This window comes from Halichoeres trimaculatus, unplaced genomic scaffold (assembly GCF_033239565.1).
Source record: "Halichoeres trimaculatus isolate MK-OKI-2021-1 unplaced genomic scaffold, fHalTri1.1 fHalTri1_scaffold_5, whole genome shotgun sequence".
NCBI classification, from domain to species: Eukaryota; Metazoa; Chordata; class Actinopteri; order Labriformes; family Labridae; genus Halichoeres; species Halichoeres trimaculatus.
The window spans coordinates 17,377,325-17,401,738 of NW_027437183.1; the positions used below are offsets into that span (position 1 = coordinate 17,377,325).

The window sequence follows — 24,414 nt, forward strand, 5'->3', positions numbered from 1 at the left end:
GAGAGCGTCATTGTAATGTGTTTTTAAATTTGAACTCTATATGAGCATATATTTTTCATGAAATAATATTTTTTGTTTTAACATTGGTTTTTGAAACGTTGTCTTTGCATTCTTATTTGGATACCCAGTTTAAATGATTTGCAAACCATCAGATTCAGATTATCATTAACATTTTAAATAGAGACTGATTTTTTTTAGGAATCAGGGTTGTAACTGGGGTTTTGGTTGATTCAATCTCTTTTATAGTATTTGTTTATACTAAGTGTTATCATTCAACTGAGTCCTATGATATTGAATCAAATCATAAATAGGAGGTCCAGAATCTTTGATATGTTATTCAATGTGGCCCTTGATTTATAAATGAGCTGGTACTAAGCAGCTGTGACAAGAAATAACTTCCTCAAACAAACATAACCAGACTCCCTGGTGAACAGCCACCTGCATCAAAATGGGCAAAACAATAATGATGGATGAATAATCATGGCATGAAGACTATTTACAGCAGCAGACAACCCATGTCTTTCACCATTAGAGCTGCTGGATGCCCTACCTCTTGTCCAAAGCTGTAGTCTTCTGTTTGCCTATGCGGGTACATGTGACTCCTCTCACCTTTGTCTTGATTTCAGACACTGTGATGAAGTCATGCACCTTCAAGTCTTTCTGTGACAAGGCTCAGGGGGAAAGTGCCGGAGCAAAGCTGCAGTGCTGTTACAGTGACGGCTGTAATGGACCCTTCAGGAACAACAACCCCTGGGCTCATTACCGCAACAGTGCAGGAGCCCTGTCCTCTAGTCCCATCATGCTCATCACAGCTCTCCTGCTGCGTGTAGCTCTCAGTCATCTGTAAAAATACCCATCTTTTGTTTTTTCTTCTATGATTCCTCATTCTCATCTCATCTTTCTCCATAAGCCCCCCGCCCCCAACCAAGAGATTATTAGTTCTTGTTTTCAGTAAATTTGAGCTCTGAAAACATGGTTTTGTAACTGTTGGTGCTGTAGATGTGTCTAAAAGATGAAAATGTTTCATGAAATGAAATAACCTCATATTTCAGAGTATTATATTCTTGATCAGGGAGGTTCAAAGCTAAACAACTACTTGAATCAGAAAGTTTTTTGTGGTGAACAAACAAGTACCTGATGAATAACACCTACTCATTGTTCTCCTTTCATAGCTGGTGGGACTTGTGGTTTTGGTCAGGGTTGAGACGTCTCTGAGGGTTGTTAGTGCACAGTTTGCTTAATGTCATAGAACCTCAGTCTGTGCAGGAAATAGAATAACTTGATGTTAGATTATGAACTCAATCTGAACAGAGTTATGAAAAAAAATCACTGATATGTGTTTGTTTAGTATATAAAGTGTTCATTTGTCTGCACAAGCGCTTGTCTAAATAAAGATAAAATCACACCCTGCTGTGTGTGTGCTGTGTGTGGGTATGATCCCCTTTGTTTTGACATTTAACACCCTACACTTGACCTTAAAAGCCGTCACAAAGACATTTATGAGACACTTTGCAGACTGTATACATTAAGCCTTATGTCTTTGCCACATGACATAAAATGACTGAGGTAAGTTTCCCTCTTCAAGCAGGTCATATGATGTGCAACCACTTCCTCTTGACAGGAGGCCGCAAATTTGACCAAAAAAGCAGAATTGTTCCTTTTTAAAGCAAATGCACATTGCAGCACTTAAAAAACTGACAATCTCAGCACCAGATGGTACTTGATGTGTACAATCTTCAGTAGGCACAGTGTGTCATAGGCAGGACATGGTATCAGGTCATCCTCAGTGCTGTTTCTGTTACACGGGAGTTTCAGTAACTGTGATCCCCTTTGTGTGGAGATAAGACAAAACTGAAGCACTGCAGTATAGCAAGATATACAGCCTGTGGTGCATCACAGAGTGAAATATTTTACGGGGGAGTATTCTAATTTTAACAAAACCACCTATGTCTGATGTTAATGTAAATTACAAAGATGTGTGGTTAAAGTCTAACTATGCAATCATAATGCCAAAATCACCTGGATCAACTTAAAGGTAAACACTAGTAAGTCAAAAAGCTAAGACTGGAACTTTAAAGGAACATTCAGTGTCAGATGTAACACCTGTATTTTGTCAGTGACTGAGTTTCACACATACAAACACACATTCACACTTATAAACACAGATTCACACATACATGCATAGAACAGAGGCCTGTGGTTTCTCAAATTATCATGTCATGATATTTTATGTTTCGGATTTTGCCTGATGCTTAACTAAGAGTGACATATGTTTGACAAAGGTCAGATGTTGGTATGTTCAGATGTGTTGCACTGAATTATTTACCACTGTTAATATTGTGAAGTCATCAGGTCTGCCTGTTAAAGCTAAACCATAACAATCCCAGCTTATTGTTGTAGAAATGTTTAAAAAAATATATGTTTGAGCCAAAACAGGTAACTTTATTTATTCATTTTGCTCAGAGGAATCATAGCTGTAATTTTATTTATTTTAAACCAAGCAGCAACCTCCAGTGTTAAAAACTGGACAAACTTGTGATTGCTAGAAGGTGCAATTCCTCAAGTGTCCACTTGAGGCTTGCACCAAATGCCAAGGAACCCCCATATATAACCAACATTAAGATGCCAATTTTAACAAAAGAAAAACACATATTTACAGCTTGGTAGAAAAAAAATGTGGTGATTAGCCAGTGTCTTAAATGGTACACAGTGCTCATGGAGGGCATCAATTTTTATAATCTCTCCTCCTTTTTTATTATTATTTTGTTTTTATTACATACATTCAAGAAACTCTGAAATATGCTTACATTTGCATAATCTAGGAATTTAGTTTTGAGTGTTTGGTTGGAGTTTGAGAGCTATTCCTTCATGAGAAGCAGCTGGCTTTATAAAACTTTATTAACATGGAACACAAATTTAAATACAAATAAATGACTGGATAATAATGGATTAGCCTGTTTTTTTTTGTTCCTCCAATATAAATATGTTGTGCTAGACCAGGGTGGGTTTAGAGACCCTCGCTATATCCACCCCTGTCACAAGCGGCAAATCAGAAAGAATGACATGAAAATTTATCTTAAATTCTTGATCTTAAATACATGATCTTTTTCTGGCACTACTTTTGGCACACTGTTGTATAGAAGCCCATTCCTGCCAGTAATGAAAATCGATAAACTTACAAACAAGTAAACATAATAATTATCAAATAAGGGAAGTTGGAAAAAAATAGTAGGTCATAATGATAAAATCTCCCATTTTCACTTAGATCCTCATTATCATTATTTTGAGTCTCATAATAAGATACACATCATTATTAATGAGATGCTAGCTAATTAGTATGAATTGCCATTTATCTTTAATGGCGGAAATGGGCTTCCACACTGTTGCACCTGCCTCAGGTCTCACGTCTCATGACCTGTGAATGACGCAATGGCTAGCTTGTTCCCTGCTTGTCAAGTTTTACACTCCTTTAATAGCTGTGCATGCATAAACCAAGTCATTCAGCCAACCATGTGTCTGTTTGACCCAGTTTTCAAGATTCCTCCTGAAGTAAAAGGAGATAACTTATCACGTCGAGTTGAGTTGCAGGAAGAAAGATAATACGCACGTTTTATTATGTTGCGTACCGTTTCTGAGTTTTCAGCGGGATTTTTTTTTCCCTCAGTTGATTAAGTAAATTCTTATGTGTGAAGTTCCTCATTTCAAGAGCAGCGGCAGAGGGAGCAGAAGGGGAAGGAGGAGGGCCCGGCCGGAGCTGACAGAGGGCGCATAGATCACATCCGGGGCTGGTTTATTCTAATAACGAAACGTCCAACCCGGAAAATAGACAAGTCTCCAGTTATTCGAGCACACAAACAAACAGGCAGGACGCTGAGGGTCTGCTGCACGCGGGTCTCGTTAAAATAGGAAGTTTGTTAGAGTTGTTTGTTAAAGTCTAACATGCTCGGTACGAACCAGACTCTCCGGCCCTCTCTTCTCTGCTTCGTAGCCGCGCGGGGCGCTGGCTGTGGCGCACACTGACTCTCTGCACAGCGGGTAAGTAGTCAGTCCACAGTGGCACTTTGTATGTGTGTGTGTGTGTGTGTGTGTGTGCAGTACAGTGGGTGTCGCAGGCCGTTGAGTCAGTGCAGATCATCTGAGCTGAACAAATGTCTGTCAGGTGTAGCTGAGTAATTGTACCAGATCACACTTCAACTTTTCTTTGCACGCTCATGATCACGTTATGCGTACACGCTCGTGATGTCCACACTGGTCACACAGCGGCGGGAAGCTGGAGCCTGATGTACCCCTGTGCTGATATCGAGCTGTCAGTGCCAAGAAGTGAATATGTTGGTGAAAAAAAAAAATTGATTTTATAAATGTCCGACAACATGTAACGTCAACAACAGGTTTGTTTCGTCTAACCGCCACACCCCCATGCGTTGACTCTTATTGACCAACTCACAAGTCATACATTTGAATAGTTCCACTTTACAGTCATACTTAATTTTTCAAATGTAATTGTTGTCTTTTAAAACTAATCAATTTGTTTTAAAGCTAAAGAGGCAAATTTCATTTTGGCTTAAGATTTTGTTTTATTGAAATAGTGCATTGAAAACAGTCTTATTTTTAAACCTATTAAATGTAAATAAGTCAGTATTAAAGTAGACTTGCCCCAAGCTGCAGGTTTGTCCTGCCAAGAGAGCACTGGAATTGATAACTGAAGTAGAAGGAAAATAACAGACTTCCTTTAAACCTAGTGTTTATATTTTTTTATTTGAGTAAATTTGTAAGTTAGTAATAGTAAAGATAAAAACTGTTACATGAAGGAATGGGATGAGCTTGATAAAGTCTGTGTGCATAATACAACAACCTTGTTTTTATTGCAACCAGTCCCATTGGGTTGAGCTCCCAAGTTGTGAAGGCATCCCAGAGTGATCTTGGGTAAAAAGAAAAAAAAAAGTTTTCGAGACAGTTGAACATAGCTCACAGGTCCTGCTCCACCACATGTTGGTGATCAGCACAAAGTATGACCCTTTGTGAGTTGTGCAGCAAGGCTCTCTTTAACTAAGTGTGCACTTTGGCAAGAGTTGTCCTTCAAAGTAATTGTGACTGGGAAACTGCTACCTTGTGTCAGTGGTTGATAATAGTTGTATGAAGCTGTCCTGTCCCACTCAACAGGTGACATGTCTTTAGCGACGTAGCAGGTCACTGCCTCTGTAAAACTGCCCAACCTTCTACTTTTTACTTTATTTTTGTAAGGCACAGCACAGGTAAATGAAACTTGCAACATGGATTACTTTTGTTGCATGTGTGTTGTTGTTCACTTTGTGGTGCTGTTTTAAATGGTGAAAGAGATTCATCCTGCCTTAACTTTTTATTGCAACCTGTTTGTGGGATTCTCTACAGAGTACATTATTCTGCTGCCACTCTTCTGAAACTTTCAATCTCTAAATAATCCAGCCAGTGTTTCTAGTTTTACTGACCAGCTAATGTTTGGTAACCCTGCTCCTATTCTCCACTGACTCGTTGTCACACAGAGAACTTGAATAAATGAGCATGGAGTGACCAGAGTAATAGTTGCACAGTGGCTGTAGTGATGAAACAGTTTATTTTATTTGAACACTACATAACGTTACTGATATAGACTTATTGTCTCACCTTATATCTTACTTTGAGTTCTATAAATATATCTGAAAACCTGAATATTTCACACACCCTTACATGGAGATGTGTGAATGTGTTAATACAACAATGATATCGGTCATTTTGGCCTCCATTACTGTGTTGTTTTTAACACTTTCTGCATATGAGCTGAAACCAAAAGTTTGTCACCACTCTTGCTTTTTAGAATCAGCAGAGGTGAGAATTTCAAGTCAAAATACTAGTAGATAGTCAGTTGGAACTTTTTAATGATTAATCAAATAGTTGAAACTGCAGTTTTCTCACGACTGTCACATCTCAACACCTGGCAATAATGCTTTCCTCTTTTCTCATTAACTGGCAGTTAGCAAACAGGTTTTAGCTGGACTACAGCTGCAGTGTAGTGGTTGTACTGCATTAAAGCCAGGCCCCAGTCTGGTAAAACTAATGGGAAAAATACATTTTCAATTGAGAAAAGATTATAGTTGCATGGACTACTTGATTTTTTTTTTCATAAATTAACCAATATTTGAATATTCTAAAATCATGACTTATTACTAAGTATTAATAACATTGTCAAAGTGGGCACTCTGTGGCTAATGAATCTTTATGAGAGACCTTTAATCTGAGAGCAACAGGCAGATGACAACCCAGCAGTTCGAACCACTAGAAACCTGAATCTGCAACAAACCATGATCCTGTGGTTTTAAGTCTGATGTGCTTCATAGTTGGCATCAGGAAGGATTGAGGATATGATTTTCATTACCTTCAGAATAATACTACATAAAAATTTGGTTATTTATTTATTCATATATTTTTCATTATTATTATTATTATTATTATTATTATTATTATTATTATTATTATTATTATTATTATTATTATACAGTAAACTTTCCACTTGTTACAGCTTTGTAATTGTAGACGACTTCTAAAAAACTATTAATATTTCAGTGCTTCCCATTGAGCAGCAACCAACAAGCTGCTGGGGATAAAATCAGTGAGGACATCAGGCTATATTTCAACTCAGACATTTCTAAAAATTATTTTTTAAGAGTTATCCATTCCACACCCATCTTCACTCTGATATCAAGAGAGGTGTCATGTTACAAAGAGGTGCATGAGATCAACTCACAATGTGTGATATTGAGCTTTTGAAGAAGATACCTCAGAGTCCATACAGAGGTGATTTCTATCTGGTTTGATTTTTTGGTTTCACAGTGGTGTTGAAACAGTCAGCCAAAGTGTGTAAACTGGAGCTGGTATCAACATCAAAATAGCTTTGATTAACAGAAGAGACTGAATCTGTCATCTCCAGCAGATGTGCAGACAGAGTGTGGGTGGTTTCATTTCATGGGCTGAGATGTGTTGAGACACAATGATATCATCACTGGGATGAGTCTGTGGAACAGAAACTTTTTCCGGTTTCCGGTGCCGGTTGACGTGTCACTAGGCTCCGCTGCTGTCGACGTTTTATAACTGTTTTTATGCGTTTTTACCTGATCTGATTTCTAATCCTGTTCTCCTGTGGACTGCCGCTACTGTATTGGACTGTTCGGCGTTGCTTTTTGCCATCGTGATATTGCAAAAACACCTCTATAGTTGGTACCTGTGTACTGTTAGCATTTTTAGCCGCTATGGCTACTCTCTCCGCCGTCAACATGCCGGGCGCTCCCTGTAAAAGCTGCCTGGTTCTGACACACACCCAAGCTGAGGTAACTAACCTTAAAGAAGACATCCGCAGGCTTTCCGAGGATTTGAAGCAGAAGGACGCAATGTTATCCAGCTACATCGACATGGCTGCCGCACAGTCAAAGAGAATCCTGTCCATGCATTCCGAAATTTCGGATACCTTGCTGTGGGATTCTTCGCGTCCTCGTCCTTCATCCTGCTCGACCCCAAATCCCCGGGAGCCCTGGACAGAGGTGATGGTCAGGGGCAGCACGATGAGACTGTCGGTCTCTCCTCCACCACTACACCTTGCTGACGCACCGCGGCTAGAGGAGGCACCGGCGGAGCCGGGTGAGGGTAACCAGGTGGCCGGTTCGGTCTCTCCTCGTGCCTTCAACAGATCCGCTCACTGCCCTCCGAAGCCTGCATGTGGTGCCCAGTCCGACTTCTCTGTGACTGTCCCCGCTCCATCAAATGAATCACCTGCGGCTTTTTCTCCTCCCGATGTGGCCGCCCCCTCTCCTGCTGCATCAGCGACTCATCCATCCACCGAGGGATGCCGTGCTGCTGCCGTGTCCTCCACTCTAGGCTCCGTTGCTGTCGGCGGGGCGACTGAGGTCCCCGTTGCTGGGAGGCAGGGCAGACGGCGGGGAGGATCATCTCCCTCTTACCGCCGAAGGCTGCTACGGGAGGCGGTCAATAGGCGGTCAAGTGGAAAGGATTTCCCGCAGCCTGTCGCTCGACTTCCCGAGGCTGGCGCTTCTCTGCCGGTGAATGACTCCTGGGCACGGCTCGGAGCGAAGCCCAAAGCTGTCGCCCGCTCCTCAACAACTCTTCCAGAGCGCTGGGTTCGAGCAGGCGCCAGCAGGCGGAGCCCCTCCTCCACTGTACCTGCATCCACGCACTTTAACATTCAAGTCAATAATAAATATGAGACTCTTGGCATCAAGGATTTCCCTCCCCTGGACGACAGGACCGATCGTCCTTCACCAAAGAGGTCTGACACTCCATCTCGGCCAGGATCAACCGCGGGCCGACGTCGCCAACCCCGGGTCCCATCCCGCCAGCGACGCACCTCCAGGCAGCCCGCGGAGCAACACGCCCCCTCCGTGCTGGTTGTCGGGACCTCGATGGTCCGGCACGTGAGGGTGCACAGCGGTCGGACCTTCTGCCACCCTGGAGCCCGCGTCAAGGAGGTCGAGTCCTCCGCCCTCCAGCTGTGTGCTCAGCACAGCGCGGCCTCTACGCTGGTTCTGGAGGCTGGGATAAACGACCTCAGAGACCAGCAATCCGAGACCCTCAAGCGGGATTTCACGTCCATGGTCGACTGCCTGCTGGACACGGGGAAGCAACTGGTCATCTCTGGCCCGCTTCCCCCGCCGCGCTATGGTGACGTCACCACCAGTCGCCTTCGCCAGCTGCACTTGTGGCTTAAGGGATACTGCCTGAGGAAAAGTATTCCTTTTGTGGATAATTTTATCGCTTTTTTAAACAGACCCCACCTTTTTAAATCAGACGGCCTGCACCCAAACCAGGAGGGGTCGAGGCTTTTAGCAGTCAACATTGACCTGACTGTCCGGTCCTGCACCACCACCTCCTGACTCACTACACACAGGCGCTCTCCACCTCACTCACACTCACCTTCACCACCCCATAGGTACACCATACACGCCCCTCCCTCAGTGACCTCAGTGGCACAGGACAGTATAAGCACAATAAAAACAATAATCTCACATAGACAAAAGAGACAGAGGAGGACTGTTTTTAGACCACAATGTGCTTTTAATGTTCCGCTGGAAAAATGCGTTGAGCGCACGTTCAGCTTAGATGTTAAAATGGCTGTGCTGAACGTGCGCTCCCTTTTAAACAAATCTTTTATTGTTAATGATATTATTGTGGACAACAACCTGGACAGTATTCTCCTTACTGAGACATGGCTCGGCACTGATGCACCTGTTGTTCTCACCGAGGCTTCCCCACCAAATTTTAACTTTTTATTTTCAACTAGAGGGTGCAGAAAAGGGGGTGGTACGGCCTCAATAACAAAGACCGATATGCAGGCGAAAGAAATCATTTTTAATAGGTACTCATCATTTGAGTACCATGCTTTCGTTTTTAGCAGCCCACCCATCCTCTGTATAACAGTCTACCGACCACCCCAGTACTCCACCTCTTTTATTAGTGAATTTTCAGAGCTTTTATCAATCATTCATACCACTTTTAACAGAATTTTAATAACTGGTGATTTTAATCTGCACGTGGACATCTCCTCGGACTTAATCTCAAGAGAATTTTTAAACCTCTTACACTGTCTTGATTTTAAGCAACACGTCACGCAGCCGACCCACAGCAGGGGGCGCACCTTGGACCTGGTTATATCTTATGGTCTGTCCATTGGAGCGCCCTCTGTTGTGGACCTGGCTGTGTCTGACCACTTTTGTGTGTTTTTTACAATCACCAGTTTTAATCAGAGGGAGGCCCCTGTGAGAACAGTGAGAAAACGCTACCTAACTTCTGAAGTGGCTGCAAATTTTATCCAGATTTTACAGAGCACTCCTGCAGAAATTTTACCAGCACCCTGCGATTTTATCACTGACAACTTGAATAAAAATATGAAGTCAGCACTGGATTCAGTGGCTCCACTTTTTATTAAAACAGTTAAATCAAAACCCACATCCCCGTGGAGAACTGAAGAAATTAAAAAACTCAAAAGGGAATGCAGGATTGCTGAAAGGAGATGGAGGAAATCTAAATTAACAGTCCATTATGACATATTACGCCAGCATCTCAAAATTTACAATAACGCACTGAAACAAGCAAGAATCTTACATTTCCAAAACTTAATCCAAGACAATAAAAATAACTCAAAATTTTTATTCTCCACCATTGACCGTTTAACTAACAAAAATTTTAAAGGATCCTCTATGACTCCGAGTTATGCCCTTTGTGAGGACTTTGCAGACCACTTCAGAAGAAAAATCAACGACATTCGATCCAGTCTTTTATTCCAACAGCTTCCAACACCTGGATCATCAAATTTACCTGAGGAAACACTGGAGAGTTTTGCCCTGGTTGATGCGAGGACACTTGGTCGAGTTTTCTCCCAGGTAAAGCCCACAACCTGCCTTTTAGATTCAATTCCCACACCGTTTTTTAAAACACTCTATGGATTCTTTGAGGAACAGCTGTTATATTTGGTGAACTGCTCTCTTCAGACTGGTGTCTTCCCCACCTCCTTTAAAACGGCGGTGGTGAAGCCCCTTCTGAAGAAGAATGATTTAGATCCAAATGTTTTAAATAATTACCGGCCTGTATCCAACTTACCATTTTTAAGTAAAATTTTAGAAAAACTTGTTTTAAACCAAGTTAATGAATTTCTTAACTTAAAACATATTCTGGAGACTCATCAGTCTGGTTTTAGGATGAACCACAGTACAGAGACAGCACTTTTAAAGATTTTAAATGACACCAGATGTAATTTAGATAACCACAAACTCACAGTGTTGGTTCTACTGGATCTAACCGCCGCCTTCGATACAGTAGACCATCACATTTTATTAAATAGACTGAGGAATGTGGTCGGCCTCTCTGGTACTGTTCTTAACTGGTTCACGTCCTACCTGACTGATCGAAGTTTCTTTGTAAGTATGGATACATGTTCCTCAGGAACCCATAAGATAGAGTGTGGGGTTCCCCAAGGGTCAATTTTAGGTCCAACTCTTTTTAATCTATACATGCTACCCCTTGGGGACATCATCAGGGGGCACGGCATCAGCTTCCATAGCTATGCTGATGATACGCAACTGTACATTGCAGTGTCTCCTGATGATACAGGGCCAATTGATGCCCTTTTTAACTGCATTTTAGACATCAAGTCATGGATGGCAGCTAATTTCCTACAGCTCAACCAGGACAAAACAGAGGTTTTAGTTATTGGTCCTGAAGGCCAGAGAGAGAAACTCTTACCTAAGTTACAGGATTTTAAATCCTCAAAATCTGTAAAAAACTTGGGCGTGATTTTGGACTCTGAGCTCACTTTTATTCCACACATTAAAAACATAACGAAGATAGGTTTCTACCATCTTAAGAATATAGCCAGAGTCCGCCCGTTTCTCTCTCAGGCCAGCACGGAGGTACTAATGCATGCTTTTATCTCCTGTCGTTTAGACTATTGTAATGCCCTGCTCTCTGGTCTTCCCAAAAAGAACATACACAATTTACAATTATTGCAAAACTCAGCCGCACGAGTGCTGACGAGGACCAGAGGGCGGGAGCACATTACGCCTGTTTTAAAATCGCTGCATTGGCTCCCCGTGCGTTTCAGGATCGATTTTAAGGTTCTCTTATTAGTTTTTAAGTGTCTTAACGGTCTTGGCCCATCTTACCTATCTGAAATACTTTTACCCTATCAACCCTCGCGGACCCTGAGGTCCTCCGGTGCTGGCCTTTTAACAATACCACAAGTAAGAACTAAAACTCACGGGGAGGCGGCATTCTATTATTATGGTCCCCGATTGTGGAATAGCCTCCCGGAGAGCCTCAGGGGCGCAGAGAATGTTGATATTTTTAAAAAGAGGCTCAAGACCCATCTTTTTAATCAGGCTTTTAACTAACTAGATTAACCTCTTTTTATGCTTACCCCTATTTTTACACTTTTTTATTATGACTCTACTTTATGCTATTATTATAAATTCTGTTTTGTTTATTTATTTATTTATTTATTTATTTATCTATTTATTAGATTAGTTTATCCTGTTCTATTATGTTGTTTCATTTCAATGTTGTTTGATGTTTATGTTAGGATAAAGATTTATTTAATCTCTACTGTTTTATTCCTTCAGTTTTAGCTTCTAGACCTTTTATCTCATTCTACTATTTTAGTCCCTCGGTTTTCCAGTGTTTCCTCCTGGGGGCCTGCCACACCGGGAGCTGTTTTTGGCCCACTGATTGGGGCGCTGTCCCATGGATGGCTCCGGCCCTGGTGGCTAGTGAGCTCTACACCTTGGTGTGAGGCCACCTGTCTGCCTGGGCTGGGGTGGTCCCTGTGGTGGCGCCCCTTTCAGCCATGGGCCATGGCTCCTCCCGGTGTGCGCAGCCCCCAAAGGTAGCTTTTTCCTCACCTCAGATCTTGGTGCCCAGCCATGTCCCCTCATCAACAGCCTGTCTATGTGTGTGTGTGTGTGTGTGTGTGTGTGTGTGCGTGTGTGTGTGCGTGCGTGTATGTTTGTGTGTGCCGGTATGCATGTCTATGTATGTGCGTGGGTGTTACCGTGTTGCAATGGGTATATTTGTGGGGGTGGGAGGTTTGGGGTTTTAATGGTATTCCTTTGTCTTTGTTTTTTTTGTTTTTTTTTCTTTGTTTGTTTGGTCTTCCCTTTTGTTTTTATCCTCTGTGAGGCACTTTGTGTTGCACAAGCATGAAAAGTGCCATACAAATAAAATAAAGTTGAAGTTGAAAAGTGATCTGAACACAGTGTTCAAACCTCTAAACTCCATGTCTGTTTGTTCACTGTTTACAAATATCTCTTTGAGTTCAGCCAAAGATGCCAAATACTCACAAAGATCATCACAAAGATCATCTCAAAGATGCTGCCTGTGGTGGTGCAGATATTATTTTTCTGATAGTCAAAAAAGCTGTCTCTGTGTGTAGGTTGTGTGCAGTGGCAACCTTGGCTTCTGCCTGACCTCTGTGGCATTATTTCACTTTTCCATTGCACAGAGTTTCTGCAAAAAGGCCTCTGAGTGGTTTGTATCTGTGACCTGTTTAAAGCGCGAAAAAAGCAAAGATGCTTGACTGATGGTTTAGAAACAGAAACAGCCCACTGACGTTTGGAAGGCGTTTCAAAATCAAGAAACCGTTGAAGCACCAGTTTTCCTGAGGTCCAGCAGTACAGTGAGTATACAGCTTAGTATTTCTGTTTATCTCTGCTGGATAATGTACATTAGTGCTCAATGGAAACTTACATGACTCTCACTTACATTATGACTTGTTCTTAAGAAATCAAACCGGTCACAGATGTGGTAAACATAATCACCTCTGTGGTTGCCTGTCGTTTCAATAAATGACAGTGCTGCAACATGTGAGGACATGTTAATAGAGAGGTTTGACCTGAGGTAAACTCAGTTCTCAAAGAAGAACAAGATTGTAAAACAGTGCTCTCAAAGTGCCAGAAGTCTTTTGACTCCCCCACCCCCAAAGAGTAAAGATCTTTTATGTCATGCACAGATGTCCAGTGTAGTAAACCTTTCTTAAAAATTAAAACCTTTAGTTTCTGAGCGAAAAGAGTCTTGATTTTTGTTGAGGAATCAGTCAGTCAGTCAGCAGCTCAGTGATTCACATGCCTGGCATCATCTTAATGAATACATCTTTTACCCCATTCCTCTCTCCCTCCCCTTCTCCCCTCTTCTCTCTCCTTTCGTCTTCGCCTCTCTTCTCCGGCCAGTGGAAATGTGCGTGTGTGCAGATCCTGAGTGCAGTCTGTAATTTTTGGCTGTGGTGTAGGGCCTCAGCTCAGCCTCAGGCTTCAGGGTTTTCTGCTCAGCCTCAATCACGTCACATGAAAAACTGCTGAGTGCGAGCGGGTCTCTGTCTTCCTTTGTGTGTTTGCACGCATGTGTGTGAGTGAGTGAGCGTGCATGTGTATTTGAGAGATAGTTTATCCTCCACATCTGCCTCTCTGCCCCCTCTGTTACTCTCTTTACATTTTGCAGTATTTTCTGCCTGACTTTAGTGCCTATCTTTCTGTCTGTATCTGTGTGTCTCAGTGATATGTAATATTAGCAGCATGCCGTACTTGGACCGGCTCAACCGTGTGTGCGGCTTCCTGGACATCGAGGAGAAGGAGAACAGCTGCCGCTTCCAGAGGCGATACTTTATCCTGGACACGCAGGGAAATGCTTTGCTGTGGTACATGGACAACCCTCAGGTACTCAAACATGCATGGCATACGCTATGCACAAGCAGCAAGAGGAAGTGAAATCAACCTATCAGAGGTGTGTAACCTTGGACTCTGAGCCAATGATGAGTCTGTGTTTGTGTTTGCATGCAGAACCTGCCCAGTGGAGCCAGCTTTGTTGGCAGCCTGAAACTAACCTACATCTCTAAGGTAAACAGAGCTCCTGATCGCCTGTAGCTTCACCTGGCTGTGGACTGTGGTTACATAACCTTCCCAGAGCTAAATGCATACATGTTTGAGCAGTGAGGACTCAGGAATTCACACGCAAACAGGATGCACACATATCTGTAGTTGTAGTTAAGGGTCACATGCAGAGGCAGACTTTGTGAAGTTTTCCAGATGTCAGAACGCTCGCTAAGCTAACCAGAGATAATGACATCTGGCTTCAGTGCTGACAGCTCCTCCCTGGATACTCTGACTCAAAGAGACGTTGAAGATATGAAATGTTTATTCAATCCCCTCCTCATGTCTCCTGTTCGTCCTTTCCTCTCCTCTTCTTAGGTGAATGAAGCTACAGCCAAGCAAAAGCCCAAGACAGAGTTCTGCTTTGGTGAGATGGTTTTCATTTTGTTTGCGCACATGGTCAGATTATATAAGACGTTTATTGAGGGTATTTATAGAATCAGCGCATATTTTTTTACAGTCATCAATGCAGTTTCCCGGCGCTACTTCCTCCAAGCCAATGATGTGACTGACATGAAAGAATGGGTGGCTGCTCTTAACAAGGCCAGCAAGATCACTGTGAGTGCACAAACACACACATACACACACACGCTATGATATAACAGTGTCTCGGCTGAAGCGGCAGTTATCGATGAGGGATTTGTTTCCACCTGAGCGCAGGAAGCTGCAGTTTGTGGTGTTGTGACTAAAACCATCTCAGGGGGACAAATGCCAGCACACAACCCTCGTACACACTCTGTGAATGAGGAAACTGTGCATGAATGTAAGTGATACACACTGACACACATATGTCACTGTGGCAGAGGTGTTAAAAACCCCATTGTGTGTCCGTGAACATGATGTCGACATACAGTTTGCACATTTGCATACTGTTTATGTGTGTTCAGAGGGGTGACCAGGGCTGTAATAACTGGAAACATTTAGATTTTGTGACAGCAGACGACAGTGAGGAGTATTTCTCTTTTTCTCTCACCTGCACACCGACACAGGAAGTAGCAGTGCTCACTCTCTCACTTCCTCTTTGATTGGAGGGCTGCGCCACCGCCTTGTCTGAGCCTCTTGGGCCTCAGAGCATACTTATGTGAAAAATGCTTTCTGAAGCATGTGGAAAAAACTGGCTTATGGATTTCACAGAGAATTGAATGCTCTTTAGAAGCTTATCACACACTACAGTGAAGGTCTCTTCTAGATGTTGTCACGGTATAAGTGCATGCAAAATAAAAAAAACACTAATATCTTTTTTTTTCAAGCTGTTTTGCCAGAAAATTGTGTAAAAATGGATTCATCAGCTTTTATCCACATGTGGAAAACTGTGCTGTTTGTTGGATGATGTAATTGCTCACTTCCTAGAATTTTTCAGACCAGATTTTAAAGTTTTTTTTTATTATTGTTACCCAGGAAAAGTTAAAAATACTTTCAAAGCTGATTGCTAACCATTAGTTGTTACAGATGTGCCCCAGCTTGTTTCTGGGGTTATGTAATAAAAAACATTTCATCGCCATTGAACAGCACCAGTTTTGAAGATTTTATGAAGAGTATTACAACAAACAAACTGTCACAGCATCACAACCAGGATTCAAACCTCTAACCCCCGAGCAAACTGTGTCCAATGATCTGTACTTATTACTGATACAGTATTTAATGTTGTCTTACCTTTTTTGATGTTAACAGGTTCCCAAATCTGGCCCAGCCCCTCCAAGGTCTGAGGTGACAGCAGTAATCAGTGACACTCAGGGAGGGAGGAGACAGCAGGCCTACAAGGCGGAGATCATCGGTGGCGTGGTGGTTCACACTCCCATCCAGGTACAGGGAGGAAGATAAAATCTCACCATGATGCATTAGATGTTTTCATCTGTTACATTTAGAAAAGGATGTTACAGCTTGCCCCCACCCTCTGAAACTGCTGCTTGTGTCATCTGTCGTATTTCAAGGGTGGTGGTTAGATAACTGTGACCAAGATTTGATGATAATGAAAAAGGTTGTGTTGAAATGTTTCAGAATGAGGGTGATGACACAGAGGGAAGAGAGAGGAAGGGCACCAGGCCTGGCGTGCTGAGGTGCGGTTACTGTGTCAAACAGGGAAATGTGGTGAGTACCCAGCTAACTATTACTGATTAACTGTGTAGGAATAAAAAAGAGCCCCATGTGGAAACTGTAAAGTGGTTTGTGTGTGTGTTTCAGAGAAAGAGCTGGAAGAGGAGGTTTTTCACCCTCGACGACAATGCAGTCAGTTACTACAAGTCTGAGACGGTGGGACGCCTAACTTTATGTGTTTTTCTTCTCATAGGTTGATATTTTTGGTTTGACTGCGCTCTTTGTTTGTCGATGTCTGAATTGTGCTAATGTTTGCCCCAGGACAAGGAGCCTCTCCGTGCTATTCCACTGAGAGACATTCAGAAGGTTCATGAATGCCTCGTCAAGTCAGGGTAAGTTAAATGTGCAGCACTGAGTCTAATTCTTCATTTTTTTTCTTCACCCGCACTTCTCTTTTGCAACACACAAACAAAAAACATACTAATAAGTGGGCATCAGTGTTTTATGTTCAGATTACCATGGAAATTTAACTTCAATACCTTTTTTTGATTTTGTGCAGAAGTTTTGGTCAATGAAAAGAATTATTTTTCTTCTTTTTTTTGCTATATTGCATAGGTTTAGCTTTCACCTTTTGATCAAAAGATAGTTTCTATAAATATCATATGCCATGATTTAGCAGAAAAAAAAAAGTGACTCTAGTTTTTGTCTCAAAAGTGAGGAAATTTCCTTAATGGCCTACAACAAAAACAGGTCTGAGAAGTTAAGTTCAGTGACAAAATTACTAGAGGTGACATCCAGCAGACAGCTTGTGGCACCCACCAGCTGCTCAAAGCAAACACGCCCTTTCTTGCATAATTTTAGGGCTTCATAAAAAAAAATATCCTGTAAATTACTGTTCATAAAGCTGAAGCACTTTACAGTGGCTCACTGGTGAGTAACAAAGTAAGACACTTTGATATGGGTTTTAGTGAGGGTGGACTCACTGGAGGCAGCCTCAAGTGGCCATAAGTGGAAGTGCAGATTTTTGGGACTAGAGCAACGGTCTCTTTTTAGCCAAGCAGCAACCTTAGGTCTTAATGTATGTAGTTATTGCAGAAGTGCAAAAATAAATATATTTACTGTCTATTGCAGAAAAAAAAAGATTTTTGGTCTGAATAACCATTTCCTCTGACTGCACACAGTGTACTGAGTGGATTTTTTTTTAAATAACTTGTTATTTCTGAATATATATAACTTCCAATTTTTGACTTTTTAAGAGCATGACTGACATGACTGACACACAGGCACACAGGAACAAATTTAGGCTGGGTCAAGCTTTTAGTATGTTACCCACCCACAATAGGCTTCAAAACATTACTCCATAAACAGATGGCTGACATCACTGAGAATACACCCATGTATTATTCAGTTTGTGCATCTAGCCCATAAAGTTCCCTCTTGACCACATCTAAAAGGCATTTCCCCACCATTAAAAGTGGTTGTCACTGATAAGTCATAGTTTTGTAGTTTAAAATTTTAGGTAAGTGGCTAAAATTTTATGAATTTTATTGAATTGTATTACAATTTTATGCAAACGGGACAGTCATTGCTTTGTTAATTCCCAGCAATTCCTGTATTACTCTTTTCAAAGGTAGAAACACATGAATCCAGATATGTATTTAATTTTGTGTCCGATTATTTCTGTTACTTAGTTAGAGCATGCTGCTGCTGCTGGTCTTGTCAGTGAGATTTTTGATGCCATTGAGGTTTTGCTGGTTAAATATAATTTTAAACAAATGTCACCAAGATTGAATGACGATAGCTACTGTATAATTTAGTGTGATAATTTTCTTCTCTGTGTGTCTATCAGGGAACTCCTACTGAGAGACAACCTGTTTGAGATTATTACCAGCTCCCGAACCTTCTACATTCAGGTACAACACCATGGTCTGGTTAGACCAGCCAATCAGCGTCCCTATTTTTTTTTTTATTTTGGAACTGAAAATGTAACTGGCTGCCCTGACTAACAAAACAACTTGTTATTTAATCCTTTCAGAGAGAGTTTATGTTCCCATCTGTGCTGTACTGATGTTTTTCTCTGAATGCTCTGCTGCTGATGTGTGGCAAAAACACGAAAAGTTGGTGTTTTTGTGAAACGTGACCAGCCAACTGTTACCATAACAACAACAACATCCTGCCCACCAGTCACCTGGGAGAACAGCTGACTGAGGCAGTGAAAGCCAGATTAGATGAACTATAATGAGAGAGAGCGAAAGACAACAAGCTTGAGACTTTTGACTTTAAGAAGCTTATTTCTATAGCCATTTAAAACATGTTTTCATTTTTATTTTTGAGCATTTATTCCTTATGTTGAAATGATGAGTAGCATGTGGGAAAAGAAGCTACAGGTTGAAACAAACCCAGGCTGCCAACCTGGGGACTATGCCCTCTGTTTATGGGGTCACAAGGTTGAAACAGTACCCTGTCCCAGTTGTTATTGGGGAACTCAGCCCCTGCAGCCTCGCAGGGATCTTAGTGGATGTGAATGCTTTAACAAGATCATATTCTGTTCTGATTGGTTGCTTGGATGTTCTCCTGAGATGAGTTCAGGAGCATAGTAACACCTGAACAGACATGGGGAGCATTTAAAAGAACTCATATGACCCAGAATCTAGCCCCTTACAGAAGGAGGCCACTGCTAAAATGTTGCAGCCTTGGTTGCAGCAGCATGTCTTTGAGAGGTACATTGAAATATGAGTATTGTTCTTTTTGCAAGTGGCCTTTGTTGAAGCAGTCCACGGTAATAAAGTTGGCACAACAAATTCACAGCACCTTTATCAGCTCCTTGCTTATAAAGATAAAAAGTGCCCACTGTTGTCTTTGGTCCTCTGGTGCTTGGACAGAAGATTCACATTTGTGTTGGTTTTTGCAGCCAACAGCAGAGCAGTTGGCATGTCCGGCTCAAACCTTTGACATCCTGACTCTATATCACCAAAGCAAAACCACAATGTTGTAGGAGGAAGTATAATAGCTAGACAAGTGGGAGAAGTTTTGCATGCATACCTTGACAAACCTCGAACATCACCATGTCACCACAGGGTTATATTCAAATTGCCTTGTACAAGCTTTATTTTCCAGGTAAGTGGGCTAAAGAAACAGTGCAGAGGCTTTTATGCTCCCACTTTCTGTGGGTCAGTATGTGTTCAACCACTGTGAGATACTTTAAGGTTTGCCATGGAAAATTATCCAATTTCACTTAATTAGTCAAAAAAAAGCTGATAACATGTCATTGTTGAGTGGCTGTGCTTTAAAAGTAATATACTTTCTTCCATGTCAGTAGGTGGCAGCAGGTAGCTAACTGCCTTAATACTCTGAGATACTTCAGTGATGCATGAGACAATTAGCCGTGACAGTGATGGAGAAATTTTTGAAAAGGAATAATCCTAACTTCTGAACAGGGCCCAGGACAAAATCCAGACCCTGATGAAGGCTCTAGTATGGGAGGTAGTCAAAGAAAGCAATGATGGGGTACTCAAGGTTGTACATTGAAAGCTATCTTTTATTCGGATTTACTTTTACTAGGATGCGATGACACCGACTCTCCTGTGCTAGACGTGTGGCGAAAAGCTATTCAGTCGTGCCATGGTCTCAAATAAGTTTCTGCACCATTTCCAAATGAACCACCTGTTGCTTCAAACAAGCAGGCCGCCTTTTTTATTCACCTATGTGAAAACTTATCAAAACAGCCAACTTTTGTGGGAAAAACACGAAGGTGAATGAGCAAGCCCTCAAAGCTAGCTACCACGTTGCTGGAGTTGTTGCTAAACCAGAAATGTTGCACACTGTGACTGTCATTAATACCACCTGCCTGCGAAGGCATTGTTGAGGAGGTGCAGTAAAAGAAATCAGGTTATTGGCTTTGTGTTCATCTAAACAGGCCCAGGTTTTGCAGTGAGCAAGTTTAAGACACTATATTGTTATATTTTTGGTTGGTGGTGTGCCGTGGGACTTTTCAATGTTGAAAATGTGCCAAGGCTCAGAAAAAGTAGCAGACAGCAGGATGACTGAAGGGTAAACATGTTCAGGCAGGTGAACAGGTAAAAGTGTTTAGTTTGGGTCCTTAAAAGGCTAAAAAGTTTCATATCTGCTGTGTCTCTTGATATATTACTATAAATTTCACAAACACTACTGTTGGTCAATTTTATTTTGGATTAAAGTGGAGAACTATTGAGTCTCCTGCTTTCATAGGAGGAATACGCTGCATTCAGCCGTGGCGATACAGATTATACTTGATAGTACAGTGGTTTTTAGTTGTTAGTTCTGTAAACCATATAACATTAAAATAAAACTAACTTCTGTAGTTTGACCAGGCTTTGTCTTTTGGTAAAAATGTCCCACAGACGGACTCTCCAGAGGAGATGCATGGCTGGATCAAGGATGTTGAAATAAAGATACAGGACTTCAGAGGACCCCCAAAGGTAAACCTGTCCTATCAACTTAACTCAAAAATAACAAGATATTTGCAATTATTTATGTTCTTTGAGGAAGGAGAACGGAAAACTCTAATGCTGTCTTTATCTTATTTCAGGGTTTTTCATTCAAACGGGCATCCTCTCTTTATCAAAGTCACAATTCATCATCATCGCGAGGTCATCACGGTGATGATCGCAGGCCTCCCCTGATGAAGTCCTGCTCTGTAAATCCTGGCTGGCAGCCCTGGATGCCTGTCCCACCATGTGAGCCTTCCATCCCGGACGTAGATGATGAAGACAGTGCCTTCAGCCCTGTGTCCACCGTGCCTTCCCTTTCCTCCTCTTCCACCTCATCCTCAACCTCATCCTCATCCAACTCCCTCTCCACCCCAGCTCCTTGCCCCAGTGTGCCTCCTGCTGCTTCTACCAGCGGACTGGGCATCCTCACAGCATCAGGGGATGCAGCCTGCGGGCGTCGCAGGCATCGCTCACAACCTCAGCCTCACAGCAGCTTCCCTTTCAGCTTGGATGACGACGGCATCCGCACCACTGACGTCTGATCTGATGAAGTCTTAAGTGTCAGTTCGCACCTGCTTTGAAATGAATGTGACTGGTTTTGAAAGTATTCCCTGTAAATGAAGTGATGCTGTGACCACCTGCCTCCAGGCCATGATGTGAGGCTGGGGCCCTCTGCTGGTCATGTAGCTGTACTGCAGCTGAAGGATGCACCCAGCGGGAAGGGGACCAAGAAGGGGCTCAGTGTTAGTTTGTTGTTTCCAGGACTGTGAAGAAGTATGATAGTGTGTTTTTAAGTGCAACTTCCTCTGAAAACTTGAATAATCTTGATGTTAATTTTACCTGCATACAAATTATGGCACATGCTTTTAATCTTTTGCACTTGGCTCCAACAGAGATATGATTCTCATCCAACTCATACAAATTTCTGTCATAAAAAGCAGTGTTTTAAGGCATTTAAACTCATTAGTATCCATTATTTTTTATATTCAAGCTTATGCTCACTTTGGATCAATTAGTTTCTTTTGAGCCCAGCAGTTTTACCCCCTTTATTCTTAGACACATATTATTTGAAAAGCCTCACGTCAGCTTACCTTCATTTATTATTAACAAGCGTTTTATTAGTAGCATGCATCCAGGTGTCTGGGGGAAGTATTTTAATGGTCTCATGAAAAGGGTACACACACTCTCGGTTATGTCTGCTGCCTGTTGTCGCAGACAGAGAATGTAGAGTCAGCAGCAGGTCTGATGTTTGAGCTTTTAATATTTGCCCGAAGATCAATTGTCAGCTAACTGTGACTCCTCTAATCTTTAACAAGGTACCATAAAAAGTAAAGCAGTGTTTCTAGTTGGTACTTTTTATTAGAATGTACTGCATACAGGTAAGGACAGCGGATCTGCTGGTTGACAGCTCTGTAAATGTGATTTTCCTTTTGCAGCATTACGTGGGGAAAATGTGCCACTACTATTGATAATTTAAATATAATTCTACTATTTTCCTTTTCTTCTTTTCACTTCTGTGTGTTCCTGGCATGATAGCTTCCTCTGAGTTGAGACCTGTGATACTTTGTGACTTTTCACTTGTAGTCACCTCTCAGGTTTACCTCAAGGCTCCATTGATGTAGGATCATGTTCATTTCTGTTACTGTTTGCTGAAGCTGTGTGCACTCTTCTGTCTACAGACAATGTTTAATGTCTTTCTTGTAAATTAAATGCTGCTTTTTATTAGTCTTGTTTGCATTTTTTTACTCTGAAGTTTCATTTTCTGTCATTTTGACATCAAAAGGCTTGTTGTTTCTTGCTTGAATAGGGCCAACTCACAACAAAAAAAGTTGTTGAAATGCTTTTAGAAGATGTGAGCTGAACATTTTCAAAGTTTGACTTAATATTTTTTCTTGAAGTGTAAAATGTCCATCTGCAAAGCTTTTGAAGGGTCAGGGCTTACATATTTGACCTTCAACACTGTCACCTCAGAAGTGTGCACACCATGTAGACACAAACATGCACATTTACACATGCCAATCTCATGCCCAGAGGTTGTGCTAAGTGAAGTGTTTCACACGTCCGGTACAAAGGTCCATTAGGTACAACGCCTAAACCTCTGTCCTGACCTCGGTCCACTCTCTGCCCTGCAGTGCAGCTGGACTGGCGTGACTAAAATGTCTCCACTGAACGCTTTAATTTGTGTTGGTAGGTAAAAAGGCCCTCAGTGCCTGTGAAATGTCAGCTGTGTTGAAATGAGTTTTCAGTCTGTTAAAGACAGAGCTCCTCCAGGTACTGAGAGAAATCCAAGCAGAAACATGTGTCAGGAGTGGTAGTGATGAAAGTTTGGATAGTTTTAAGGACATAACAACAATGATGGGGATAAGTAAAAGCTTGTGTGGCTTTAAAAAAAATAAAAAAAACCTCACTCCACTCTGAAGGAATTATTATAGAGCACACTGCTCCAAACTCCAGAAATCTATTTCATTCATCTAATGAGCGTTAGAGTTGCACAGGAAACAGAGTAATAGACAGAAAACAATAAAGACCTCTATCTCATGTCTACTCCTTCACTGAGGGACTATTTCATCTCAAACTAGATTATGTGGGAATGTTTCCCTCATCAAAGATGATAACCGTATGTATGAGGAAACAATGTACTGGAACCAAGTCTTTTTTCCTTACTTCACTTTGCAGCATACCAGAGAGCTCAGTTCTCAGATCCCATTTGTTTTATTTTTGGGCCATTCCACCAAATATGTGCCATTTGCGATCCCAGGTAATAAAACATATAAAGGCTCAATAAAATTAACTGTAAAATACATTTTTGTGTAAAGCAGAGTACTCTGCACATTGTTCTGATTGCATATCTAATTAAAAAAAAAATTAAGATTAATTTAAACAACATTTAACACTGGAAAAATTTGTGGCCTGTCCCTGCTTATTTAAATTATACTTTGCCATGAAACATAATAATTTAAATCCTAACACATTCCTCCCCTCTGAAAAAAAACTGAATATCCCATAAGTCCAAAGTTCTACAAGAAGCAGCATCCTCCAGATCCTCTGCCGACCATGGGAAGTCCAAAAGAAAGTTCATTCTCTATTTTTCTGTATATTTGATGATGTTTCAACTATGACTGGGAGGTGCTAAGTGTCAACATGCTATTGACATAAATGCGATGTGGCCATATTTCATGTATTTTTAATTTTATGCTAATTGTTATCCAAATGAAGACTGACAGCACTCAGTAACAGGAGTGAGTAGATTCCTCAAGTCTTTTAGAGATTTAAGATCAGTTTCACAGTGTGAATATAACGCTTACAGAGAACCAAGCTACTACAAGGTGCTGCAGAAAAGCAGTGGGAAATAATTTAACAAACTTTTAAACATGCTCTTTATAGGTCACAAGAGTTTTGGTACCAGGACTAAGAAAAATGCAACCATCTTAGGCTTAGGAACCTTGTAAAATAGTTAAATTAGGTTAGCTGAGAGTGTC

At 41.6% G+C, this 24,414-nt stretch overlaps 1 protein-coding gene across 1 annotated transcript; it reads left to right on the forward strand.

Annotated features, from left to right (window-relative positions):
• Nucleotides 1–3,761: 3,761 nt before the first annotated feature.
• On the forward strand, nt 3,762–22,660 carry plekha2 (pleckstrin homology domain containing A2). The gene is made up of 12 exons (XM_074671173.1): nt 3,762–4,035; nt 14,059–14,219; nt 14,343–14,399; nt 14,751–14,799; nt 14,893–14,990; nt 16,104–16,235; nt 16,431–16,520; nt 16,614–16,682; nt 16,788–16,858; nt 18,316–18,379; nt 20,846–20,923; nt 21,034–22,660. The coding sequence occupies exons 2-12, from the start codon at nt 14,079–14,081 to the stop codon at nt 21,475–21,477; spliced, it is 1,293 nt and encodes a 430-aa protein (XP_074527274.1). The 5' UTR covers nt 3,762–4,035; nt 14,059–14,078; the 3' UTR covers nt 21,478–22,660.
• Nucleotides 22,661–24,414: the final 1,754 nt, after the last annotated feature.

What these genes read in the sequence shown, in the direction of transcription:
- plekha2 (XM_074671173.1), top strand. Translation starts at nt 14,079, where the DNA reads ATGCCGTACTTGGACCGGCTCAACCGTGTGTGCGGCTTCCTGGACATC. An exon ending in GGTACATGGACAACCCTCAG is followed by an intron (nt 14,220 to 14,342) that starts GTACTCAAACAT and finishes GTTTGCATGCAG; the next exon opens with AACCTGCCCAGTGGAGCCAG. An exon ending in GTGTCAAACAGGGAAATGTG is followed by an intron (nt 16,521 to 16,613) that starts GTGAGTACCCAG and finishes TGTGTGTTTCAG; the next exon opens with AGAAAGAGCTGGAAGAGGAG.